Consider the following 27,031-nt stretch of genomic DNA (forward strand, 5'->3'; position numbering starts at 1 on the left):
GAGATAGATATGACTTTGGATGGTAGATTCAGGATAAAAAAAAATCTCAACAGGCTAGAACATTAAGACATATCTAATAAGATGAAATCTAATAGCACTAAGTGTAAAGTCTTTCACTTAGGTTCAAAAACTCAGTTTCATTAGAGATGTGGAAACACTAATGCATTGTTGGTGGAGTTCTGAACTGATCCAACCATTCTGGAGAGTAATTTGGAACTATGCCCAAAGAGCTATAAAACTGTGCATACCCTTTGATCTAGCAATACCACTACCAGATCTGTATTCCAAAGAGATCACCAAAAAAAAAAAAAAAAGGACCCACATGTATAAAAATATTTATAGCAGCTCTTTTTGTGGTGGCCAAGAATTGGAAAATTGGGGGGATGGTCATCAATAGCACTATTGTGCTATAAAAAATTATGAACAGGCTGACCTGAGAAAAACCTAGAAAGATTTACATGAACTGATACTGAATGAAATGAGCAGAACCAGGAGAACTTTGTACACAATAACAACATTGTGCAATGATCAATTAAGGTAGACTTAGTGTTTCTCAGCAATACAATGATCCAAGACAATTCCAAGGGACTCCTGATGGAAAGAACACAGAAAGAACTGTGGAGTTTGAATACAGATCAAAGCATACTATTTTCATTTTTGTTGTTTGTTTTTTTCTTTCTTGTGGTTTTTTTCCCTTTTGTTCTGATTTTTCTTTCACAACATGACTAATGTAGAAATATGATTAATATGATTGTACATGTATAACCTATATCAGATTGCTGTCTTGAGAAGTGGGGAGAGGAGGGAGGGAGGGAGAAAAATTCAGAACTTAAAATCTCTGTTAGAAGGGACTTCCCAGGCTAGAAAGTCTCAACAGGAATCCCTTCAGCATATTAGATGAGCTTTTTCTTGAAGACATTCAGTGAAAGAGAACCCCTCCCTTCAGAGGCAGCCTGTTCTTTGACTGTAAAACTCTCCTTGTTAAGGAAGTTTTTCCTTACCTCTAACCTAAATTTTCTACACCTAAATTTGCTTTTCTACAGCTTCCAGCCTAGGAGCATCCATTCTTCCTACTTCTGCCCTCCAGGGCCAAGCAGAACAAGTGTAGCGCCTCTTTCACTGACAGCCTTTCCAATAAGTCCTCCCAAGCCTTTTCTTCTCCATGTGAAACATCCCCAGTTTCTTTCATCTTATTCTCCCATGACATGACCCTTAGCATCCTTTGCCACCCTGGCTGCCCTCCTTGGGACACTCTCCAGCTGATCAGTGCCGTTCCTAAAAGGTGACCTGGACCTTCCAGATGGTATCTGGCCACCATGCCTGCCTCTCTTAATGCTAGCTAGCATTTATACAGCACATTAAGGTTGGCAAAGCACTTTACAGATGTTATCTCTTTTTATCCTCACAGCAACCCTAGGAAGTAGCTGCTATTATTATTCCCATTTTGTAGTGGAGGAAACTGAGGCAGATGGAGGTTAAGTGATTTGCCCACTATCCCACATCTAGTAAGTGTCTGAAGCTGGATTTGAATTCAGATCTCATAACTCCAGGTCCAGTGCTCTATTCACTGTGCCACTTAACTGACATGATCATATTAGCTTTCTTGGCTGTCATGTTAACTTTGATTGAGCTCATAGTCCATTGAAACTTCGGATCATTTTCAGATACTCTGCTTTGGTTAGACCACGCTTAGCATAGTCTTTTAGCTCTGGATACCACATTTTAGGAAGAAAATTGAAAGGTGGTAAATATCCAGAGAATGGCAGTCAGGATGGTAAAGGGTCTTAAGATCATCCTTCTGGATCAGTTTAAGTCATTATGAATGTTTAATCTAGAAGACCAAATACTTGGGAGGATGTGATTTCTCAGTTTGAAAGAGAGATCAGACTTTCTCTGCTTGGCCTCAGAGAACAAACTAGGAGCAAGGGTTATCAGCTGCAGGGGGGCGGGGGTGGAGGAGGGTGGGAAGGGGTGTTAAGGCTAGATAAAAGGAAACTTCCTTAGTAATCACAGCTACTCATAGTTATAGTGGACTGGCAGACTCTAAAAGCCACTTGATGTGAAAGCAAATCTTGGCCAAGCGTGGATTATCATATTAGATAGACTCAGATCTCTTTCAGTTCTGAGATCCAATGATTTTGTGATTCTGTGGAGGTTTCAGGGTTATCCAGGTAAAGAAAACAGCATATCAAAGGCATGGAGATTCCACCAACTCAGGTCCTAAAGGATGGAGTCAACCGGGCAGGCAGAGAGACCTTCCTTCAATATCCCAGCTTGCCTCCTACTTAACTCCTATTTCCTAATAGTTGTGGGCCCAAGCCAGGGATGGGGAACCAACAGCCTCGAGGCCACATGTGGCCCAATGGGTCCTCAAGTGTGGCCCTATGACTGAATCCAAATTTCAAGGTCATCCCTTTTTAATATCTACCTGACTTGTTCCTAATTCAGGTCTTTATCTGTCCTCATCTGAACCAGATATTGCCTACCTCCAGTCTCTCCTCTCTCCAATTCCTCCTTCACACATTGACCAAATCATCTTCCTGATGTACAGGTGGGACCTAACATATAAGTGTGACTGTGTCACACCAACACCTCCCTCCTCAAAAACCTCCAGTGGCTACCAAACTCCTACATGATCAAATCTAAACTCTTCAGCTTGGCATTCAAGGCTCTCTATGTCAGTCCTACCCCATACCTATACAAACTTACTTCCAACTACTGCTACTCCCATACTGCCTTCCAACCAACTCACACCCCTGCAGTCTGTCTCACAGGCTGGGTCGTTATTGTTCAGTCATTTCAGTTGTGTCCAACTCTTTGTGACCCCATTTGAGGTTTTCCTGGCAAAGATACTGGAGTGGTTTGCCATTTCCTGCTCCAGCTCATTTTACAAATGAAGAAACTGAGGTAAACAGGGTTAAGTGACTTGACCAAGGTCACACAGCTAGTAAGTGTCTAAGGCTGGATTTGAACTCAGTAAGAGGAGTCTTCCCGACTCCAGGCCCAGCTCTCTGTGCATTATGGTGCCACCTAACAGCCCAAACATGAGGATAAACTATGTGACTGGCTCTACTAACCTGGCCTGACTACTGACTCTACAGACTATTTTTGTATAAAACAAACAAAAAAACTGGAGTGGCTTTCAGTTTCCTTCTCCATGCCCCTCTTTCCTCTTTTCCACATCCCTAAGAATAATAATAATATTAATAATTTTATTGTTCTTTAAGGTTTTTGAAGTACTTCACAAATATTTCTCACTCAATTCTCATAATGACCCTGGGAAGGAGGTACTATTATTATCCCCATTTTACAGATGAAGAAACAGGTCTTCCTGATTTCAAGTCCAATACTTTATCTACCATACCACCTATCTGCTAAGTCCTGTCCCATTAAGTTAGAAACGGAGAACAGCAGGGATGACTCGGGAAGATGTATAACAGTAGAGGAGGTGTCCAATAATTCCCTAGAGGTGAAGACATTAAAATGATTCTGTATGATTTGATAATTGATACTGCTCTGTAATTGATCCTCTTCTGTATTACCGCCCTATTTTAAATGATTTCTCAAGCCACAGTGCTATATCCTTGATCTGAACTCAGGAATCCAGCTCTCCTTCTGAGTTATCTTAAAGTTAGTTTAAAAGAAAGGTTATTATCTCTCATGCTGGTATCCCCTAGGATATTTCATGGATATGTTTGTTCAGTCCTATAAAATTACCATCCCCAAAAGATATGTCATCTGCCCTTTCCTGTCTTTGTGCAGTTAAGGAAGGTTTTATTTATTCAAAGAGACAGCAAGTCTGTAAGTTCCGATCTCCTAGCAAAGACTACAAGATACACATGGGTCCTATAAAACGATTAGCATTCCTTAACTGTTAGAGGGTAGCATGATTAAACTCACCTGAATGCCAGCCTACCTTTCTCAGTACAGCCAATCATAATGTTCTTGCCCCAACCCTGCAACCTATCCCATTTTTTCCATGCCAACCAAGAACCCTTCTTTACTGTGCGTTAATAAAGAGGATCCTTTCCTTCTTGGGGGGGGGGGGGGTGTCACTGGCTTTCCTGAGGTTGCCTGTCTGATCTGTTTTATTAACAGTTACACATGTCACTGTTAGTAAACTGATCTTGTTCAGCACCTCAGTCTACCTTTGTTAAAACTAATTGAGACAGAGGAAATACCATGGCAAAGGGTGAGGAAAAACATTTATACCTGCAGACATCTATATGCCAATGCATAGAACAGGGCCTGGTAAATCACACCCGTAGGTCAAGTTCAACCTGCCAGCTTTAACTTGTGCCTGGCAAAAACAGGTGGTGGTAGAATATGACCGTCAGCCCTGGGTGGCAGTTTTGCTGACAATAAAGCTAGTTCAATATCTTAATGCAAGGGAATCAATAGGACATCAGGTCTATTAAGTGGCATACAGAATCACACAGCTGTCTCAGAAATGAGACTTGAACCTAGAACTTCTTAACTCAAGATCCAGAACTCTTTTCACTTCACCATTCTCCTTGCTCTGTTTTTGGTGTGCTATGTGACTTTAGGTAAAGTCCTCTCCAGGACTCAGTTTCTTCTTCTGCAAAAATGAGAGGGTTGGACTATATCAATGATGTCAAACTCAAATAGAAAAGAGGGCCACCAAACTGTACATAAGGATCCCTGTGGGCCACATGTGGACTTAGAAAACCACATATTAACATTATCTACATTTTATTGTATTTTTATTATTTTGTTAAATATTTTCCAATTACTTTTTCATCTGGTTTGGGCCTCACTCAGGAGTGGTGCCCTCTGGGGAGGCAGCTAGGTAGTGCAGTGGATAGAGCACCTGGAGCCTTAGAATCAGGAGGACCTGAGTTCAAATTTGAGCTCAGGCTCTAGCTATGTGACCCTGGCAAGACACCACCTCTGGTATAGATGATCCTCAAGGTACTTTCCTAGCTCTAAATCTATGATTTAGATTTTAGGGGAATGAATTTTAAAAGAGTTCAGAAAAAAGGAAAAAAATGACTCCTTGGTCTTAGATCCTAAAAGGAAGCTAGTTCAAGAGGAACAGGAGATTCAAGGATGAAACTCTAACAAAGCAACTTTCTATTATCCCAAAGAGAAAAGAAAGAGGGAAATGTCTAAAAAAGCTTTGGAGCCTCTTTATGACTACATGGGGAGGTTATCTTTATGAGCTCAAATATTAAAAAAGAAAAAAACAAGAAGCAAGGTCATATAACTGAGGACAAACACAGAAGTGCCAGGACTTGCAGGAGCAGTGTCAGAAAGGCTAAAGACTGAAAAAGGCATTCTTAACCTCAACACCATGAACCAACCAGGCAGGAGTTGTCTATGGAGAGATTTCAGGAGGTCTGTGTCTTTGGATGGGGAAAAAAATTACACCTTTCTTTTCACTAATCTCTGAAATTTAGCATTTCCTTCAATTCTTTAAAAATATCATCCTGAGAAATGATACATCAGCTTCACCAGACTGCCAGAGGGATCCATGATACACAGAAAGCTTTGTCCTGGACTAAAGCAAGCTGAAAACTGCAATGAATGTGATAACAAAGGTTATTTAAAAAGCTATGTTCAGGGCAAGAAGAAACAGGGATGGGATGGGAGCAGTGGATGGGCAGGTGATAAACAGATAACAGGCAGAAAGTAAAACTAATCAACTACCATTGGTATCTGTTTTCTCTGTCAAGGAGAATGACCTTCAGACTGGGAAACATAGCACAAATATGGTTAAGAGGTGAAATAAATGTAAGGGAACACCTAAATGAGTTTGTCTCCTGGACTGAAAAAAATTACACCCCAGAGTACTGACAGAGCTTGAAAATGTAACCGCTGAACAGTTGCCAGTTATCTTTCAGGAATAATGAAAAAACAGGAAAGTCCACAGGACTAAAAATGGCTAAATAATGTACCTTTCCCTCCTGCAAAAGATGGGTTCTAGAAACTACAGACCATTGACCTTGAAAGTCAACCCCTGACAGAATTCTAGAATGGATTAGTCAGTCAATAGATGAGAGGCCAGCACACAGATGATGGCAACAGGCATCACAAGGAGCCGGGTTGGGCTCACTGAAAACAAATAATGCCAGATTCAGTTCATTTCCTTTTTTTGAACGGTTACTAGCCTTTGATAGATGAGGAGAATGTCTCCTCAGATCTGGAGAGACTGTAGTTCAGCAAGGCATTTGAGAGTTATCTTTGTGGATGAGGAGAGATAACCTAAATGCACCTAGTACAATTAGGTGCACTCACAGACGGCTGAACAACTTGCCCAGGAGTTAATTAGGAGATTGGTGTCAACCTCTGACAGGGCAAGTCTCTTGTGTGGTGCCATGGGGCTCTCTGCCCTTAGCTCTGTCTTGATCAACATTTTTTTTTCAAACATTTGGATGAAAGTAAAAATAGCATGCTTATCAAAACTGCAGATAAAAAGAATAGTTGCCATGTTTAATGACAGAATCAAGAATTTTTTAAAACCATAATCTGGAGTGATGGACCAAAGCTAATAAAAATGAAATTTAATAAGGGACCATGTTTGTATGTAAGTTTAAAAAAATCTACCACACAAGCATAGGATGTGGCTAAATAAAAGTTTATGTGAAAAAGACCTGGGAGTTTTAGTGGACTACAAATGCATAATGAAGCTCCCCTCCCCCCCCAAAAAAAGCTAATGTGACTTCAATATATATTAAGAAAGATCTGATGGAAGAAGAAGAAAAGTATTGTTGTCCACTGCCCTATATCAGACCACACCTGGAGTACCGGGTTGAATTTGGTCAGTCAGTCAATAATAAGCATTTATTAAGTATCTGCTGTATGCCCAGCACTGTCCTAACTACTGGCAATACAAAAAGAGGCAAAAGACAGTCCCTACCCTCAAAGAGCTTACAATCTAATAGGGGAGACAAGCAAACGTCTGTACAAACAAGTTATATACAGGATAAATCGGAAATATTTAACAGGAGGCACCAGAATTAAGAGGGACTGGGAAAGGCATCCCTGTCAAAGGCAGGATTTTAGCTGGAACTTGAAGGAAGCCAGGAAGTCAGTGGAGATGAGGGAGGAGAATGTTCTAGGCATGAAGGACAGCCAGAGAGAATTCCCAGAGCAGGGAGATAAGAGTCTTACTTGTTCAGTTCTGGATACCACCTTTTGGGAAAGAGATTGACAAGCTAGAGCATATGTGGAGAAGGGCCAGTAGGATGGAGGTGTGAAGAGTGAGAGGAACCATGTCCCAGGAGAACTGACTGAAGGAACCAGCTGTTTAGTGCTGTTTAGCCAAGCAAAGGCAAGACAAGGGCCAATGTTTCCAAATAGCCCAAGGGTTGTCATGAAAAGCTGGATTAGGTTGGTTCTGTGTGGCCAGAGAGTAAGGGGTACAAGCAGAGACAACAAAAGCAAATGTGACTGTACCCAGCTCAGCATGGTGAACTTTATAAGGTCAAGAGCTGTCTAAAAATGAACGAGTTGTTCCAAGAGAGGGCTTTCTGTCACTAGAAGTGCTTGAGCAGGGCCTGAATATCTCTCTCTCTCCCTCCCTTCCTCCCTCCTTCTCTGTTTATATCTCTGTCTCTGTCTCTCCTTCCTCCCCACTTCTCATTCTGTCTCTGTTTCTTTCTTTGTCTCTTTCTGTATCTTTCTGTCTCTCTCTCCCTGTGTCTTTCTGTCTCTCTCACATTCTCTCATTCTCTGTCTCTCTCCCTCCTCTCTGTCTCTGTTTCTGTCTCTCTGTCTCTCTTTCTACACACACACACACGCATGCACGCACGCACACATACATACACACACACAATTATACAAGATATTTCTGCAGTGGATGATAGTGCACTAGATAATTCCTAGCCTCACTTTCCAGCGCTCTAAGATTTTCTAATTTATGCAAGAAGAGTCCTCCTCCATGAAGCCCGCCCTGTCCAGACCAGTCTACATAGATCCCTCCCTTCTCTGAACTTGCACTGCCAGTACCATTACAGCCAAGTACTATGAAGTTTCCCAGGCAGCTCTTCCAACATTTTTACAGGTATAAGAGTCTTGTCTTCCTCTCCCCCAGCAAGTGTGAGCTTCCCTGAGGGCAGGAACACTGTTTTACACTCCTCAAGGGGGTAACCAAGAAGGGGGTCAGGAAGAGCCTGCAGACAAAATGCCTGACAAGTGGCCTTCCAATCGTTACGACCAGTGGGCTGCAGATCAGGGATAGATGGGGGTAAGGAAAGGATGCTTACCTCAGAGCCTATGAAGGCTCTCTTGCACTTACCTACAATGAGACCGACCTCACAGTGGGGGTCCTCATACCCACAAGACATCATGGTCCCCACTGTGTCATTGACAATGGCCACCACGTTCAGCTCTACTCCCTGTGCACAAAAGGCCACCGGTTGCCAGGCAACAGTCATCATGGCAACCAATGCTGGGTCTACAGCCTCTGGCAAAGAGGACCCTCCCCAGAAGCAGGGAGCAGTGTCCTTGTCTTCAGTGAAACCTGTGTCCCAGCTAAGGTGACTTAGGGGCTCCCAGTAAGGTAGATTATACCCCCTCCCCAAAACCTGCCCCTCAAAAATCCCATGTGAAGACCTGAATCACCTCCCAGGAAAGGTTCTCTAGCCAACCAGAGCAGGCCTCCATTCTCACTAGATGAAATATCCTTTGGCAATCCCCCACTCAAGTCCTCCCAACCCAAAAAGGTCCTACCTGTCTGCGGCTGATGGCAGCTCGAAGCAAGGACACAACATCCTGGCCCTCACAGTCTGATGCCTTAAAGCCCTTGGTCCAATTCAAAAGGACACCCTGCAAGTCAGGACACAAATGACAAGGGGACTCAGGATGGATCATAGCTCAGATATATATCAAGACTACTTCCTTCCACAGTCCCAAGACCCTCCAGGCAGAGTAACCCGTCCACAAAAGGTCAGTGTCAGCACCCCAAGACCTCGTTTCTCCAAATTAATTTATATCTTTCTCCTACTTCACAATGTAGTTAAATTTCATTAGCCGAAAGGTTTTGAAATATTTAGAAGAGATAATAAGTTGGCCCGTTTAGAAGCCAAGTCCAGATGATGCAATCCAGAATGAGTGAATTAGGAACAAACTGGGATAAACATAGAGCTATTAGCAGGCATTTTTTTTCCAAAAAATACTTCAAAAGCATTAGAGGGAAATGGGGAAGGGGAAGGAGAAGTCTGAGTTCACAGGATTTATAACTGGAAAGAACCTCAGAAGGCATCAAGTCTAATCTCATTATTTTATCAGAAAGGAAACTGAGTCACACAGTGGTAGATCAATTCATTACACGGCTTAGAGAAGCTAAATTTAAATGGTTTAATTATCGACAAAGTAGTAAATTGGAGGCCCCTAATCCCAGCCTCCTGGTGCCCATCCTGTCCCACTGCCCCCTTTCCCAGCCTGTCTTTGCTCTTGATGCAGCTGTTTCTGTCTTCCCTAGTCACTTCCCCCACGTTCCCAAGTCTCTTTACCTGATCCAGGCCAAGCTGTTTGCAGGGGAAGGAGAAGGTGAAACCCAAGGGCAGAGTCTGCCCACTCAGATCATGTTCCTTCTGGAAGTTCACTATGCAGTCTACAATGTGGTCAAAGAGCTTCAAGGGTAAGAGCAGGGGGCAAGGTTCAGAGGACTGGGCCACAGAGTTCTCTCCCCCTCCCTCACCTTGCTTTTCTCTCCCAACCCCACCCCCAGCCCCAGCCTCCAGCCTGGGGAAGGGAATTTCCTAAAGTAAACCACTGGTAAAAGTAATGGCTAGAGGCAGGGCTGGTACCTGCTGCCCAGTCCCCTGGGTCACACTCTCAGGAATGGAGAAGACCTTGTTGATGATCTTGACACCTCCCTCGCTTCTACTGCTCACTTTCACCCAGAGTACCCGGAAGTTAGTGCCCCCAAGGTCCAGAGCCAGGAAATCTCCCCTTTCTGCAAAGCAAATGAAGCCACAACCTAAGGGACCTGGGGAGGAGAACTTTAGGCCACAGTCATGGGAGTCTAAAAGAAACTCTAGACCCTCAACCAGAAGTCCAGATCCACTCCCAAAATCTCCTGTCATCTCCATAGGATTTCAGAGCCTAAGAGGTAGGGATCAGATGTGAAATCTCCACTGCTCCTTTCTGGGCCCCCATTCCCTGTGTCCTGAGAGGCCAGCATTCTCCCCAGTTCCATGAGGCACACTCACCAGTGCCATCAGGTGTAGAACAGACATAGGTGGGCAGCATGGGTAGGGAGGAGTCCTCTCCCCGGAGCCCCCGCTCCATGGCCTCCCGCATTTGGGCCTGCACAGCCTTTAGCTGCTCCTCGTCCAGACGGAAGGGTGCCAGGGTCTTCTCCAACTGACTTCGATGTAATGCCAGGCGAGAGGCCACAGCAGTCACCACAGCCACCCCCCAGCCTCCACCATCCTCTGAGGGGACAAAGGTGATGTCAGAATCTGGAGCCAGGAGCTTCACTGTCTGCTGCAGGATGGTGCTGAACCTGGCCAGGGAGAAGAGGAAGGTCTCAGCTTGGCATTGCCTCTCCCCGCACCTCCTCGGACTTCTTCCTCACAGGAGCTAGAGATGAAGGGGAACTTAGAGACCTTGTAAATCCAAACTGCTAGTTTTAAAGCAAAGGAACGTGAAATCCAGACAAAGTCATCTGTCCAAGGAAACACAGTTAGGAAGCAGTAGGGAGGGAAAAGGAATAAGTATCTATAGTACCCAAGATGTGCCAGGCAGTGTTAAGCACTTTTAACAAATTTTATCTCACTTAGTCCTTATAATCACCCTCAGAGGTAGATGATATGATCATCCTCATTTTACAGATGGGAAAACTGAGGCAAAGAGAGATTAAATGTCTTGTCCAGGGTCCCGCAACTGATGTCGAAGGCTGAATTGGAACCCAGATCTTCCTGACTGCATTCCTAGGGCTCTGTCCACTGCTACCTGGTGCCTATATCTGAATCCAGGTCCCCCTGTCTCTATATTCAGTGCTGTATCAGCTCTATCAGGCAGCCTCTTGGGATGGGGTGTTCTTTCCCTGAAACACAAGAGAGCTGAGAAAACTGAGCCTTTGTTGTGCCTTCAGCACAGTATGACCCTGCTTTCCAAATTCAGGTTCAGTAGACAGAGCACTGGGCTGTAGTCCCAAAGACCTGACTTCAAATTTGTCTTCAGACCATTACTAGCTGGTTTGACCCTAGACAAGTCATTTAACTTCTATCTGCCTCAGTTTCCTATACTGTAAAATGGGGATAACAGTAGGACCTACCTCCTAGGGTTACTGTGAGTATTAAATGAGGTCATATTTGTAAAGCACTTAGCACAGTATGTGCTTGGTAAATCCTTTACATCCCTCCCCCCAACCACCTCAAGGTCCCTAATTGTTCCTTAGGTTTCTTGATGCTTCCACCTTATTGGTCACTGATGGCTGCCCAATGGATACGCCCTCTGCTATGAGTTTTTGTGACACTCCTCTCCTCCGGTTTTCTTCCTACCTCTCTGACTGCTCCTTCTCAGTCTCCTTTGATGATATTATCCATATCAGGTCCCCAAACTGTGAATGTCCCCACAATGTTCTGCCTTCTTCACTTTTGGTTGGTGACTTCATCAACTCCCATGGGATTAATGATCCTCTCTAGCCAATGATTGAGTCCCAGATCTACCCATCTATCCCTATAGGCTCTCTCCTGAGTTTGTCTGGTATCACCAACTACCTAGTGGCATTTCCCACAGGGAATCTCTTTCTAAAAACATTTTTCAATTAACAATCATTTGTTTTCTTCCGTTCCCCCCCCCCCCCCCCCCCCCCGTCTTCAGCACCCCCTAGGCAAAACAAAACAAATAAACAAAAACCTCTTAAAACACATATACATAGTCAAGCAAAACAAATTCCCTTACTGGCCATGTACAAGAATGTGTGTCTCATTCTTCATCTTGAGACCATCACCTCTGTCAAGGGAGTTCCAGGAGAAACATCAGACTTGACATAGCAAAAAGAGAACTCATACTTTCTCTAAAACTTTCCTACTTATGGTCATTTTATTTTATTATTTTAATCATGTTTATCACCATCATTCTAGTAACTCAAGTTTTCAACCTGAGTCACCCTTAGCTCTTCCCTCTTCCCTACAACAAGATCCAGCCAGTGGTCTAGGGTCGTTAATCCTATCTCGACAACATCTGTCACATCTGCCTCATTCATCTGGCTCCAACACTAATACAAACCCTTATCATCTCCTCACTGGTCTCCCTGCCTCCAATCTCTTCCATCTCCAAACCATCCTCCACCTAGCTTCCCAAGGGATACTCTTAAAGGAGAGGCCTGGCTACAATTCTCTCCGCCCCCTGAACCTCCAGTGGCTTCTGACTGCCTCTAGAATAAAAGACAATTTCCTCTGTCCTTCAAAGTCCTTCACAATTTGACTCTGGCTTGCTTTTCCAGACTTATTATGCATTACTCCCCTCTGAGCACTCTTCATTCCAGTCAGACTGACCTATTAGCCATTCCTGGTCTACAACACCCTCTCTCTTGTCTCCATCCCTTTCCACCTTGCAGCAATGCCACCCCCTCCAGTTTCACCTCTCAAAATCTGTAGCTCGTGCCATCATCTGCACCAAGAGTTGCTTGGGCCTCTGTCCCCTCCATGACTCTAAATAGTTTTTATATTTACATATGCTTGTACATATTGCTTCCTCTGATCCAATATAAGCTCCTTGAGGGCATGGACTGGTTTTTTTTTTTATATCCCCAGAGCCTAGCACCATCACATGGCACACAATTGGTACTTAATAAATGATTGTTAATTGATTGGTTCCTCATCTGTCTAAATGAAACAATGGAATGATTGAGCTGACTTGGGACCCTTCAGGTGGGAAGGAAACTGGACAGAAAACAGTGGGGAAAGGAATAGTGTTAGGGGTGGAGGGCTTGGGAACAGAGCTTTGTCTGCCACATAGCAGCCCCTACCCCCATTGTTGTTTCATTGAGTTTCAGTCTTGTCTGACTCTTCTTGATCCTATTTGATGTTTTCTTGGCAGACATGCTGGAGTGTTCTGCCATTTCCTTCTTCAGTTCATTTTACAAATGAGGAAACTGAGGCAAACAGGGTTAAGTGACTTATCTAGGGGCACACAGCCTGGAAGTGGCTGAGGCTTGATCTGAACTAGAGAGTTGACTCTAGGCCTGGCACCACCTAGCTGCCCCCTACCCTTGCTTCAGAGCTAAAACTACACACTCCACTTGCCACTAGGGTGAGGGGTCCTGAAGCAGTCCTCCTCTTCTTCCCCCACCAAATCAAAGCTTCAGTCAAGCTCTCAGGAGTGGGGAAATGAAGGAGCAGAGACAGCAGACCTGGGTTCACCTCCTGGCCCTGCCTGTTATCAGTTGTGGGACCTTAAACAAAATCCCTTCCCCTCTTTAGCTCTCAGTTTTCTCCTCTAAGGGCACTCCCAACTCTGGGACCCATGATTCTAGGATTTGTGCCTTCTCCATTCCTCCCCCCCAGTCCATGTACCTGGGATGCTGCTCATAAACATGGCCCCCTGTAGCCACAGCTATGCCCCGCTGGGCTCTCTCCTGGTTGCTCTTCACTCGGGCAAGGATGGCGGTGAGGGCGGCAGCACAGAGGCGGGCAGCCCGGGCACACACAGCCCCACACACCTGCTGTACCTGCTCACAATCCTGGGTGCTGGGGTTCAGGCCCAGCCCCTGAAGCACTGCTTGGGCCCGAGCCCTGCCATGAGAGGGGCTAAAGAGGGAAAGGACTAAGCTGTGACAGGAAATATCCAAGCCTGAAATCTTCACCAAAGGTCTGCAACTAGGGTGCTGCTGAGGGGTGATGTGTCAGTATCAGATAGAAGGGATGCCCCATGGACCATCAGCCCTTAATCCCTTATACCTTTCCCACCCCCATGACATACACATTCCCCTCCAGGCCAGGGCCTCCCAAAAGTTCTCCTATCCCAGGCTAGTTGATTCAAATCTTTCTCTTCCACAAACCAGGGACTCTCAATGTTCCCCTAACTCACTCCTCTATCTCCATCACGTGCTCTATGTGCACAGATCCATGGGTTAGCAGAGCAGGGGAGGTGACACCACCAAAAAGGGCCCTCTGACCAGCCAAATATATCATCACCAAGCGTGCGAGTTCTCCCAGGTACAGACCCCCAACCATCTTCTCAAACCTGGGGAACCAGAGAGAAAAGGAACCACTGTCATCGCAAGGCTTGTCCCCAAAACACAGTGGACTCAGAGTGGAGGGGGAATGAGGGTGGGAGGAAACAGACCCAACAAACCAAGGCCCCACCCCCAAAGAGACCTGGCACTAACATTCATTTGCTCCCTTCTTCAAAAGGGTGCATAGGTGTTAGGGAGGGATGGATGGATAAGGACACAGAAAACAAAACATCTCAATTCTCCCCAAACTCCAGTATCACCTTTGAGTGCCAGGGTTCAAGGATTCCTGGTCCAGTTGGAGATCAAAGGGTGTCTGCACAGGTTCCAGGGCCCCACTATCTCCAAAGGAACCCCACTGAACGTTGACACACATACGTCCCTTGTCTTCCCCCAGCTCCCTTACATGTCGGGCCTCCTCCATGTAACAAGCATTGGTCCCTGTGTCTGTGGCCAGAGGAGACTGGTTATGGGCTGTGCAGGTGAGTGGGCAGTACAGCCTCCCCCACGTTGCTCACCAAGCAGAAGCATCCTCACCTACAACAAGCCCAATCTCACATGCCTGGGGCCTAAGGTCACAGCTCATCATGGTGCCCACTGTGTCGTTCACTACAGCCACCACATCAATGTTGTAGGCCTGGGGGAAGAGAGGTCAGTAGAGGGTGGTCAGAGCTTGATTGGAGGGAGTGAGGAGACATGACACCATCATCACTGCCCATCAGATACATTTCTGGGTAATTGGTACTATATCAGGATTGGAATCTAATTTTGATGCACATTCCTGGAATCAATAAAATTGAATACACTATTCAACATTTATTTGGCACCTGCTATTGAATGTTTGAATTGAAAGAGACGGTTATTCACCTAATCCAACTCATACCTGAACAGGTGTCCCTTCAACAATACTACCCTCGAGCAGAGATCTGAAAAGCTCCAAGAATGGGAAATCTACTCAGTTCCAAGTTAACCCATTCCACTTTCAGAGAGGTCTAATCTTTAGAAAGTTTTTTCCTAACACCAAACCAAAGCTTGTCCCTATCACTTCTACCCATTTGCTCTTTGTTCTGCCTTTGGAGCTGACACAAACCCCAATAATGCCATATTATAATCTACATTTATAAGTGAAGAACTGAGTGCCCTTTGGCAAAAAGGCTTCCTGGAGGAGTTAGCTTTTAAGTTGGGCTTTAAAGAATGGACTGAACATGACTTACATGGAAATATTTTGTATGAATACACATGTATAACCTATGTCAAACTGTTTGCCTTCTCAATGGGGGAAGATGAGGGAGGGAGATAATTTGGAACTCAAAATCTGAGAAAAAAAAGAATGTTAAAATTGTTTTTACATGTAATTGGGGAAAATAAAATATTAAATTTAGAAGAAAAAAAGAATGGATTGTAATTTGACAAGCAAAAAAGGAGGAGGAAGACATTCCCAACATAGAGACATAGCTGGGGAACAAATGGTCAAACAACATGACCAGAACAGACAGTTTGTAGAGGAGAGAAACAGAAGATGCCTGTGAAAATGGGATGGCACTAGATTGTGGAAGATCTGGAGTAGGAGGCAAAGAAGTGTTACTATTCCTGTGTAACCAGTGCGGTGTACTGAAATCCTGACTCTTGTCTTCAGATCCCTTCTCTTAGGTACAACTTATGTGACTTTGAGTAACTTTTTCCATTTCCTCCTCTGTAAATAAAGGACATGGACGAGATGATCTCTAAGGTCCCTTTTAGTAAATAATATACCCGTACCTATCGATTCATTCAACATTCCACTGACATTTATTATGGGCCTATTATGTGCAGGCACTATACTAGGTGTGGAGATACAAAAGCAACAAGGAAACAGTCCCTTCCTTCAAAGAGCTTTCATTTTATTGGGAGTGAAACAATTGCATACAGAAAAGCAACTGAAACATTTACAAAGTAAACAAAAAAAGATGAGGGGGGATTTACACCCAGGGGGATCAAGATAAGCTTTAGGTGGCATTTGAACTCATTTTGGAAGAAAGTTAGGGATTCTCTAGGGGTGAAGGTGAGGCTGGATTATAACCCAGGCATGGGCAGAGAGATGAATGTTCTCTTCAGAAAGTAAGCTAATTGGAATGGAAGGTCAAGTGTGTGAAGGAGTATAATTCACAATATATCTGGAAATATAGAGAGATTGGCACCAAATTGTAAAAGCCTAGAATGGGGGCAATTTTCTCTTTGTATCCCTAGCATCTAGTTCACAGTGCCATGCAAATAGGAGGCATTTAATTAATGCTTACTAATTGATTGATTTCAAAACCAAAGATTATTCTGACAGGAGTAAGATGGCTGGATAGGAAGAGATCAGGGGCATGGAGCTCCTTAAACAAGCAGGTGCTGAAACAAAGAGATAGATGGCTGCATGAAGCCAGTTCTCTCAGGAGCCGGGTATAAATCCCTTGGCTGCCATGACATGCTCTTATTTTGGTGCTTGCCATACCTAGTTGACATAGTCTCCTCAACTGGACTAACATCCTTGTCCTGTTCATTAAGTGTGGGTCCCCCAAGGCTCTATCCCAAGCCCTCATAGTGATGTCATCAGCTTCCATGGATTCACTTATTATCTCTATACAGATAGCTCTCAGATCTATATATCCAACCCTAAAATCTCTCCTGAACTCCAGTTCAGCATTGCCCTCTGTTTGCTGGATTCAACATCAATCTCTCCAGACTGAACTCATTATATTTGCTCAAAACCCATACCTTCTTCATACTCCCCCTAATTCTGATGAGGGCAGCATCATTCTTCCAGACATCCAGTTTCACAATTTCAGTATCATCCTCTATTATCCCCTCTCTCTGAGACATTTACCAACTGTGTGACCCTAGGCAAGTCACTTAACTTCTATCTGCCTCAGTTTCCTTCACTGTAAAGTGGGAATAAAAGCAGCACCTACTTTCTTGAGTTGTGGTGAGGATCAAATCAGGTACTTGCTTACTTAGCACAGTTCCTGGCACTCCCTCTCCCTTCCCTCCTTTATCCAGTCATCTTTCAAGCCCCATGGGTCATATCTGCACTGCATCTCCCACATTCATCCCCTTCTCTGCACTCACAACCTGAGGCAGATCACTCTACTTCAGAATAGCTTTTGTTGTCAGGATGCTTTTCCTGACATTGAGCCTAAATTTTGTCTCTTTGAAATTCCCATCCACAGTTCCTAGTACTATACTCTGGAATAAAACTCACTTGCATTCATTTTAATTCTTCTATATAGCATGACTATAGTGAAAATGTATTTAATAGGAATGTATGTGTAGAACCTAGAAAAAATTGTATGCCATCTCGGTGGGGGTTGGGGGGCAGGGAATCTAAGTTATATGGTAGTGATTGTAGAACACTGAAAATAAATAAAATAAAATTTAAAAAAAAACTCACTTGCCCTCAAACCCATAGCTAATCAGCGGTCAAGTCTTGTCGTCTTTGCTCCCTCCCCTCCACATCTTTCACATCCATTCCCCTCTCCGACAGCACTCCTCTAGTTCAGGACCTTAACCCTATTCCCTTTCACCTAGACTATTTCCATAGCCTCCTAATTGGTCTCCCTGCTTCCAGTTTCTCCCTTCTCCCATCTATCCTCCACATAACAGCCAAATTAATATTCTTAAGATGCAGGTCCAGCTACCTGCTCAAAAACTTTCTTCCTGTGATTCCCTATAGCCTCTAAGGATAAAATACAGAGACTTTGGTCAGGCATTTAAAGTTCTTTGAATCTGATTCAGACCTACCTTTCAAGTATTATTTCATAATTTTCTTCTTCATAAACTCTACATTCCAGCCAAACTAAACAACTGGCTATCCTGCCAACCGTATCCATTTCCCATCTCCACACCTTTGCACTGGCAGGGCCCCATGTCTAGAATGTACTCTCTCCTCATGTCCATCTCTTCAAATCCCTACCTTCTTTCAAGGCTCAGTTCAGGTACTTCCTTCTACTGTAGGCTGTTCTTGATCTATCTTGTTCTAGATCTTTAAATTACTTTAATTAAATTACTTTTATTTATCTGTATATGTATTCTATTGCCCTGAACATTTTAAGACCCTTAAAGGCAGGGGTCTTTGTTATTATTTGAATCTTTGCATTCCCAGGGCCTGACAGTGCGTGCACATTATGAGGGGCCCTTAACACATGTTTGTTGAATTAAATGGAATGGATATGATGGGTAAGAGTGGGAAAGATTATGAGTCATCCAAGAGGCACTGTAGGTAGACTATCTCTAACTAGCTGTCTTAATAGAGATCAGTTTTACCAGTTATCAAATGAATGTTCTCTCATACACTCCACTCCCTAGAAGCCACATCAACTGTCCCCACCCCTAGTGTGGGGATGCACCAAAACCATCTCCTTTGCCTTCCAACACATTCAAATCTTGCTTATATTGGAAAAAAAGAAATCTTCTCTAAATGGTGCCCTACCTTGCAGCTTGAGCAACCACTCTAACTCTATCCTTTTATTCACTGTCACACTTTTCTATTGAGTGGTTACCCTCTCTATCTCCTTAAATACACTCGAAGCCTTAGAGTCTAAGGTCTTTCCTAGCTTGTGAGCTTAAGTTCCCATGAGGCATCAGTCTTGCCTCAACAACTAGCTACTTGGCTTTAGTCCCCATCACCCCAGTGAAATCCTTCTCTCCATGGTCACTTGTGACTTCCTGATCATCAGATCGCATGATCTTTTCTCAGCCTGCATCCTCCTTGACATTCAGTTGGCACTGTCAATCACCCTCTCCTACCTTGCTTTCTGTGATACTACTCTCTCCTAGATTTCCTCTTCTTGGTCCCCTTACTGTGGCCTCTCCCATTTTTTCTTTAGCTATAGTATTTCTCAAACATACCAGCTTCTTGAATCATCAAACTAATTTCCTCTTGTAAATAACAACTGTATGGTAACTTATGGTACTATAAGTTCAATGGTAGTCTCCTCCCTTCTGATCCCATCCCTAAGTCATCCACTCCAGTAGTTTCTTTCATATCTCTCTCTTATCTCTAGCCAAGTCCTTATCTCTTTCTCCAATCCTTTATCTAAGCACAGAAATCTCAACCTGGATTCCCATTGGCACCTCAAATGGAGCTTAATTTTTCCCCAAAACCTATTCTTCCCCTTAACTTCCTTATTTCTTTCAATGGCATCATCACCATTCTCCTGGGCACTTGGACCTTAAGCCCAAATAACCTCAAGCGTCACTTCTGACTTTGCTTCCTTATACCTCCATCCACTCACTCATACACGCACCTCTCATCAGTCACCAAGTCTCATAAAGTTTTTCTCTTCCATCTGCCTAACCCTTCTTATTTACAGTCACTGTCCAAGGCCAAGCCCCCATAGCTTTTTGCCCAGACTCCTATGATTGCATCCTAACCATTATTCCTGTCTCCAGTCTCCTCCTTCCACTGGGCATATAACCAGGTTTGCCTCTCTAATATGCCACGTTTGTCATATACCTTCCATGGCTCCTCACCTCCTGCAGAGTAACATCCAAACTATGCAGTCTGATGTGTGAAGCAACACATAGTCTAGTCCCACCTTACTTTTATACCTTCATCTCACGTCACTGCCTAACCAAGCTAGAGTCAGGCTGGTCTTTTTGCTTACTACATACTACATAAAGATACTACATACTTGCCAGGCCTAGAGGCCTGAGGGCTACCTGAGTCTTACCTTACCTGTCCCAGGTCTTCGGTTGGCCAAACCGGATAAACGTATGAGAGAAGAGACTTTCCGGAGTCGAACAAGGGTTAAGCTTTATTCAGGGTCCTGGTTACATGTGCAGGGGGAACTCTTCCTTAGGAGGGAGAGAGAAGTCTCCCAAGGAGGCAAAGATCTTACAGTAAGAGATTGGAAGCAGAAGTGGAAGTGGGGAGAGAGGGGGAAGGGAGAGCAAAGAGAGGAAAAGGGAAGAGGTGCCTTCTGTCCTGTAAGGGCCCCTCCTGCGCTAAGAGTGCCTTCAGGCTTTCCTGACCCTAATTAAGCTCTCTGGCCACGTAGTTTGCACCTGAATACCATGCCTGTTAGATAACAATAGGTGTGCCCAGATCCAGGTCAGTCTCGAGGGCGGGGATGCTCCTCCCATCACGTTTCTCATGGGAAGAGGCGGAAATACACGAGATAGCTCGGTCTCACTCCTCGATTCCCTGCTGTTTTCTGGGGGGGCCTCATGAGAACTCTAAGATTTAGAAGTTCCCACCTTTACCCGCCCGAGACTGTCCACATGGAATTGAGCTTCCACCTCCAACACATACTCTCTCCTACATCCCCTGCATATTAATGCCCACACCTCCATCATTGCTGTCCCCTCTGGTGGGCCCATATATATCCTGCCAATCATCTGAGGCTCAATTCCATACAACTAGAACACTTCAGAGCTAGGAGTTTGAAGGGTTTTGGTTGGCCCAGCACAACCTGATGTTTCTCTTTTCTGAACTGTTAGAGCACTGACTATTACTCACTAGGCCTGTAGCAAAGGTTGTTGGGTGTTGTTAGGAAAGCTTTATATGCATATTATCTCCCCAATATCATCAGCTCCTCCAGGGCAGGGCTCAATCATTTCTGTCTTCCCTAAGGGGACTGAGTACACAGGAGGCTTTCAATAAATACTTAGAATAATAAATACAACAGTAGAGCTGATAGAGCTTGTTGTAGGTACTTTTGTTCAGTCATGTCTGATTCTTCATGACTCTATGAAGCACACCAAGACCTTCTATCCTCCACTATCTCTTGAAGTCTGTCCAAGCTCGTGTTTGATGTTTCCATGATGCCATCCCCTCTTTCTTTTGTCTTCAATCTTTCCCAACATCAGGATTTTTTCTAATGAATCCTGTCTTATTATGCAGCCAAAGTAGTTAAGCTTCAGCATTTGACCTTCCAATGAACAGCCTGAATTAATTTTTGAAGTATTGACCTTATATAGAGATCTTAGACACTATCTATTTCAATCTCCTTATTTTACAGAAGAGGAAATTAAGGCTCAGAGATGGCAAGAGTTAGCTTAAGGTCACAGTGGTTAAGTGGGTGACTCAGACACAAATCTCATGACTCCAAATCCGCAATTTTTTCCATTGCACCATACCTCTTCTGGCTAATTAACTACATGCTCATAGTTCCCCATTTACAGCTGGAAGGAATCTTCAAGATGATCCAGTCCAACTCCCTCATTTTTCAGAGGAAGAAACCATGACTCAGAGATAGGATTTACTTGCCCAAGTTCACAGAGGTCACAATTAGCAAGTTAGTGGGACTAGAACTGAACCTTCCATGCATGCACACACAAGCATATGTCCTGCTGGGGATGCTCGTAGAATTCCTGGCACTCCCAGCTCCAGGTTATCTTCTTTACCCAAATCCCCCCTACCCTCCCCCTCTTCTTACCCCCTGCCTCTGGATGGCATCTCTCAGCAGCTGTACCACATCCTGGCCCTCCACACCACTGCACCTGAAGCCCTTGGTCCAGGAAATAAGGGTGCTCTGGGGAGGGAGCAAAAAAGGACAATTAATTAATCCTCTTTGCTGTCATCCCTTTGTTTCCCTCCCACATAAAGCTCTTCCCCTAGGAGATGCTCATCAAAGGAGCTGGCAGCCTGTTTCTAACTTACCATAGGTTGAAAGCCCCCAGTGCTCCCCCATCTTACCTGGTCAAGGCCTGTCTGGTGACAGGGGAAAGAAAAGTTGAAGCCCAGCTGGATGGACTGGGACCCCACCTTCAGTTGATCCAGGAATTCCACCAAGCAGCCAGCAGCAAAGTCAAAGAGCTGTAGGAGCAGGAAGTGAGGCTTCTGGGGAGATCAGGGAAGCCAGGGACAAGTGGGGAAGGGGAAAGGCCAGGCCACAGTGTATTGGGAGGCTCTGACCTCCATGGTGGTTATCCCATGCCTCAGAATCCTCAGCCATGTGACAAGGTCTGGCTTCTAGGAACATGAACACTGTACAATAGTCCATTCTGCCCAAACCACCTGGGTTAACAGTCAGAGACCAGGCCTCTAGAAATGCCCAACCTATAATACATCTCCAGGGCACAGTGGACATCAAGTTCTCCCCTGAGGCATGTTGGTCACTGAATGTATAGCCACTGCAGACCCAGAAGCTTACCTGCTGACCAGTGCCAAGCATGATTTCTGTGGGGATGGTGAACTCCCAGCTTACTGGTTCTTTTCTCGGGGCAGTAATGCCAGTGAGTGTCACCCACAGCACCCGCAAAGTGGTTCCTGAGGTCCCTAGCTCCAGCACCAGGAAATTGCCCTGCTCTGGGGTTGGGGATAAAAGAATGGAAGAGAGGAATAGGATAGGAGACTTGTTTCCTGCTCCTATCCTTCCCAGGAGAGCCCTCCCCATGTAAGTCCTCCCCTATCTCCGGCCCCTCGTCTCCCTGCCATGCCCACTGAACCTCCTCTAATATGGGTATGGAAGAGTAAGCTGGAGATAGTTGCTGGAGAAGAAAAAAGAGAGAGAGAGAGAGAGAGGCTGTCCTCTGGCCCTTCTCCGAGGTCCTGAATCCTGTCCCTGGGGTCTGGCGCAGGGAGTTAAGGTCAGGAGTGACGACTCTTGGGATGCATCTGTTTCTGGGACCTGATCCTGCCAAAGCCCGGAAACCCACCAGTGCCTTGTGGAGTGGATCGAACATAGGTGGGCAGCATTCGAACAGTGGGGGTGGGGTCCGTCTGCCTGCTTAAAGCCTGCTCCATGTCCTGAAGGATGCCTGCCTGGATCTGCTGCAACTGCTTCTCCGTCACCTCAAACTGTTTCAGGCATTGCTGCACCTAGAGAGGTTCATCGACAAGTAGAGGTCATCATGTACATGGCAAAAGCCTGGGCTTTAGGCTGGCATCTGCCACTCACATGTCAGCTGCCTCTCCCAAAGGACCGGGATGAGTGACTTCCCGCCTCAGAGAATGTATCTGATCCCCTCTCACCTTGAAGTAACAACCACTGCAGCTCCTGCTTAGAGTCTGCGAAGATTTATAAAGCACATCTTCAAAAGAGGTGGGACTTGTAGCTAGAGTGCTAGGATTGGATTCAGGACAATCCAAGTTCAAATCCTGCCTCTAAAACTTACTTTGCTATGAGACTCTGGGCAAGTCATTTCATCTCTGTTTTCCTCAATTGTAAAATGGGGATACCAATAGCACCTACCTCCCAGGGTTATTGAAAGGATCAAGTGAGATAATATCTATAAAGTGCTTAGCACAGTATCTGGCACACAGCAGGTAGTTAATAAATGATTGTTTCCTTCCAAAGAAGTCTATGAGATAGGTACAACAGCCAATATTGTTCCATTTTTATAGAAAGAAAAGCTGTCTTGGTGAAGGGACTTGTCCAAGGGCATACAGTTGGGATCAGAGATTTAGAGCTGGAAAGCACCAGAAGCATGACCCAACCCTTTTCATTTGACAGATGAGAGCACTGATGCCCAGAAGAAGGAACTGGTTAGCCCAACTTTTAATATAACCAGGATTTGAATGGATTTCTGCCTCCAAATCCAGTATTCTTTATGTGACACCAGGCTCCCACACATACATACACAGCCACAAACCATCAGGGCTGGGGTCTAGAGAAAGAGGGGGGCTCCTTCTGTTCTCCTGCCCCCAACTAGAGGCTTCAAGCAGAGAATAACCTCTTTTATCTTCACTAATTTACTCTTTATCTCATTCCCCACAAAGGCTGCTGGAAACCTTTGCTTTCCTCAATCTCCATATGCTGTTCTCCCTCTTAGCAAATTCCCTGATCTCCTATTTTATTGAGAAAATAGTCACCCTCCATCATGAGCTTCCTCTTTTCCCTTTTTCTATATCTTAAAACATCACACACACACCCCATTCTTCTCTCCTTTGCTCCAGTCTCTAAGGAAGGAGTGACCCTCTTTCTAGCCAAGGTCAATGCTTTGGCTTGTGTCTCTGAGCCCATACTTTCCCATCTCCTCTGGAAATGAACTCCTTTGATCTTCCGCACTTTTGTCATCTTCAGCCTCTTTCAATTTCTGGCTTCTTCCCCTCCTGCCTTCAAACAAGCTCAAGTCTTCCCCATGCTTAAAAAAAATCCTTCACTTAACCCTGTCATCCCCTCAAGCTCTCATCCTGTGTCTACCCACCCTTTCACAAACAAACTCTTAGAAACAGCCATCTATACTTATTGCCTCCACTTCCCCATCTCCTTTCTCACTACTTTTAATCTGGCTTTCAGTCCTGCCACTTTACTGAAACCGCTCTCTCTATGAGTAGCAATGATCAAAGCCATAATTAGGGATTTCAGAACCTGGAGCAAATTCAGGTGAGTTAGGCAACTGGAGAGACAATCCAACCACAGTTGAGGTTCCACTGCCACCCCACTCCCACTCCAGAGACCCTCGCCTGAGCATTCCTGCTTTCTTACCATCTTTTCTTTACTCTCTACATTACTACACTTGGTGATCTCATCACCTTCCATGGATTTAAATTACCATCTCTAGTCTCATAGCCCCATCTCTCTGCTGACCTCCATTTTCACATCTCTGCCTTTCAGAAATCTTGAACTTGGATGTAGACATCTTAAACTCAGTATGTCCAAAGTGGAATTGATTATCCTTTTCCCTAAATCCTAGCCCAATTTGCTTTCTCTGTTACTGCAGGGGGTATCTCATCATCCTCTCAGTTCCTTAGGCTCACAACCAAGGAGTCATCCTCAATTCCTCACTATCTCTCACTCCCCATTCCCAACCTCTTGCCAAAGCCTGTTGATTTCACCTTTGTGACATCTCCATTACATCCCCTTCTCTCCTCTGAAACTTCACCACTGTAGTAGTATCACACCTGGACTACTGCAATAACCTCCTGGTGGGTCTGCCTGCCTCAACTCTTTTCCAACTCCAATCCATTCTTCATTCAGCCACTGGAGTGATTTTCCTGAAGTGCAGGTCCTACTGCAGGTCACACACACACACACCCTAATCCCCCACCATCACCCCTTCAAAGGCTCCTTATTACCTCCAGGATCAAATACAAAATGCTCTGCTTGACTTTTAAAGCCCTTCATAGCTGAGCCCCCTCCTAGTTTTCAGTCTTCTTACACCATATTCCTTGCTACATACTCTGACCCAGTGATACTGACCTCCAGGCTCTTCCATAAATAAGATATTCCATCCCTCCAGTCTGACATTTTCTCTGTCTCCTATGCCTGGATTTTTTTCCTTCCTCAATCAATAAACGTTTATTAAGTGTCCCCCTAGGTATCAGGCACTGTGCTAAGCTCCTCATCTCTACGTACTGATCTCCCTGGCTTCCTTTTAAAGCCCAATTAAAATCCCATCTTCTACAAAAAGCCCTTCCCAGCCTCTCTTAATTCTAGTGCCTTCCCTCTGTTAATTATCTCCTATTTATCCTGTATCTAGCTTACGTGTATATATTTATTTGCTTCATCCCTCTGTGAGCTTCTTGAAGGCTGGGACTGTTTTGCCTCTTCTGCATCACCGAAGAAGTACCTGGCACATAGTAGGTGCTTAATAAATGTTGATTGATTTATCTCTTAGACATGACCTGTCTGAAGGTGAGCACTTCAAACATTCTTCAACCCACCAATCTGGCCTCAGGACTCCTGCCTTGACCAGGACTAAGGCAAGACCAGAGACTAGTCATTCTTCTCTCTCACTTCTCAAACCCCACCACACACCCTCATTTCTTACCTCTTTCTCAGATACTGATAATCAAATCAACATAACCTTTGTTGCTATAAAGGTCATGACAATCTGGACTACGAGCTCCCTTCCTAGACCATCACTCCTCACTCCCTAAAACCTCTCCATGGCAAGTAGCCTTGTACTTCCTGTGCCCCCATTCCATCCTTTCCTATCTATCTTTCCATTGTGCTCTCTCAAATCCAAGTCTTATTTTTAAAGAAACTACTCTTCGTATTAGACTTTTGCTCTCCTCTGGCAAAGAGGTGACTGGTGGTACAATGGGTAGAGCACTGGGCCTGGAGTAAGGAAGACCTAAGTTCAAATCCAACCTTAGATGCTAAGATGTGACCTTAGGCAAGTCACTTAACCACTGTTTGCCTCAGTTTTCTCAACTGCAAAATGGTGATATTAATAGCATCTACTTCCCAGGATTGTTGTGAGGATCAAATGAACTTGTAAAAGTGCTTAGAATGTGCATGGCACATAGTAGGTGCTACATAAGTGCTTATTCCTTTCCTCCCTCCCCTGGAAATTACTTTTTGTATTGTATACTATTTATCTGTGTATATGGTGTTCCTTCTCCCTCCATCTCTCCAAGAATGCAAGATTCTATATGGCGGTAAATGCTTCATTTTTGTATCTTCATTTTGTATCTCTAGCTCTAAGCAAGTGCCTAGCATAGTCAGTGCTTAATAAATGTTTGTTGAATTGAATTCAAATCCTTAGTCTCCTTTTGAGGTTTAGCTCAGAGGCCACTTCCTATAGGTGACTTTTGCTGATCTTTCCCCACCCTCTACTCAGTTGTTAGCATTATTTTGCATTTTTGACTGAGTATTTACTTTGATGTACTTTGCATTTTTTTTTTAAGAAAACTTCATACATGGTGTATCCTTCCTACTGGAATGGAGAATGCTGCCCCCTTTGCACATAGTAGGTGCTTAATTAGGTTTGTTAAATTAAATATGCTCAGTGACCATTTCTTGGGGACATTATAGATGAGATTCAAGTTCAAGTTGATATAGATTCAGGTACAAGTTGGGTTAGTCTATGAAATTCTTTTTAGCTCTAAGATTCTATTATTTAGGGTTACTAGCTTCTGACTAGACTGGTGTCTAAAGCCAGAGGAAAGCCAAGTCTAGGTTTGTGCACAGCTCACACAGATGCTTGGAGGCCTCCTTCCCATCATCAGAGCTCTGGTTCTGTTCC

General features: G+C 44.5%; 1 protein-coding gene across 2 annotated transcripts in view; it reads right to left on the reverse strand.

Annotated features, from left to right (window-relative positions):
• HK3 (hexokinase 3) overlaps window positions 1-27,031 on the reverse strand; it is a 50,996-nt gene that overhangs the window by 9,266 nt on the left and 14,699 nt on the right. For both annotated transcript variants that reach the window (XM_072631105.1, XM_072631104.1), the window contains exons 3-15: window positions 22,775-22,937; window positions 22,270-22,424; window positions 21,813-21,932; window positions 21,553-21,648; window positions 14,690-14,789; window positions 14,416-14,599; window positions 14,008-14,163; window positions 13,494-13,727; window positions 10,179-10,474; window positions 9,774-9,922; window positions 9,477-9,596; window positions 8,695-8,790; window positions 8,261-8,360 (exon numbers count right to left, since the gene is read on the reverse strand). In XM_072631105.1, the coding sequence (XP_072487206.1) occupies window positions 8,261-8,360; window positions 8,695-8,790; window positions 9,477-9,596; window positions 9,774-9,922; window positions 10,179-10,474; window positions 13,494-13,727; window positions 14,008-14,163; window positions 14,416-14,599; window positions 14,690-14,789; window positions 21,553-21,648; window positions 21,813-21,932; window positions 22,270-22,424; window positions 22,775-22,937 (1,969 nt within the window). The remainder of the gene's footprint in view (window positions 1-8,260; window positions 8,361-8,694; window positions 8,791-9,476; window positions 9,597-9,773; window positions 9,923-10,178; window positions 10,475-13,493; window positions 13,728-14,007; window positions 14,164-14,415; window positions 14,600-14,689; window positions 14,790-21,552; window positions 21,649-21,812; window positions 21,933-22,269; window positions 22,425-22,774; window positions 22,938-27,031) is intronic.

Source organism: Notamacropus eugenii, chromosome 1 (genome assembly GCF_028372415.1).
Source record: "Notamacropus eugenii isolate mMacEug1 chromosome 1, mMacEug1.pri_v2, whole genome shotgun sequence".
NCBI lineage: Eukaryota > Metazoa > Chordata > Mammalia > Diprotodontia > Macropodidae > Notamacropus > Notamacropus eugenii.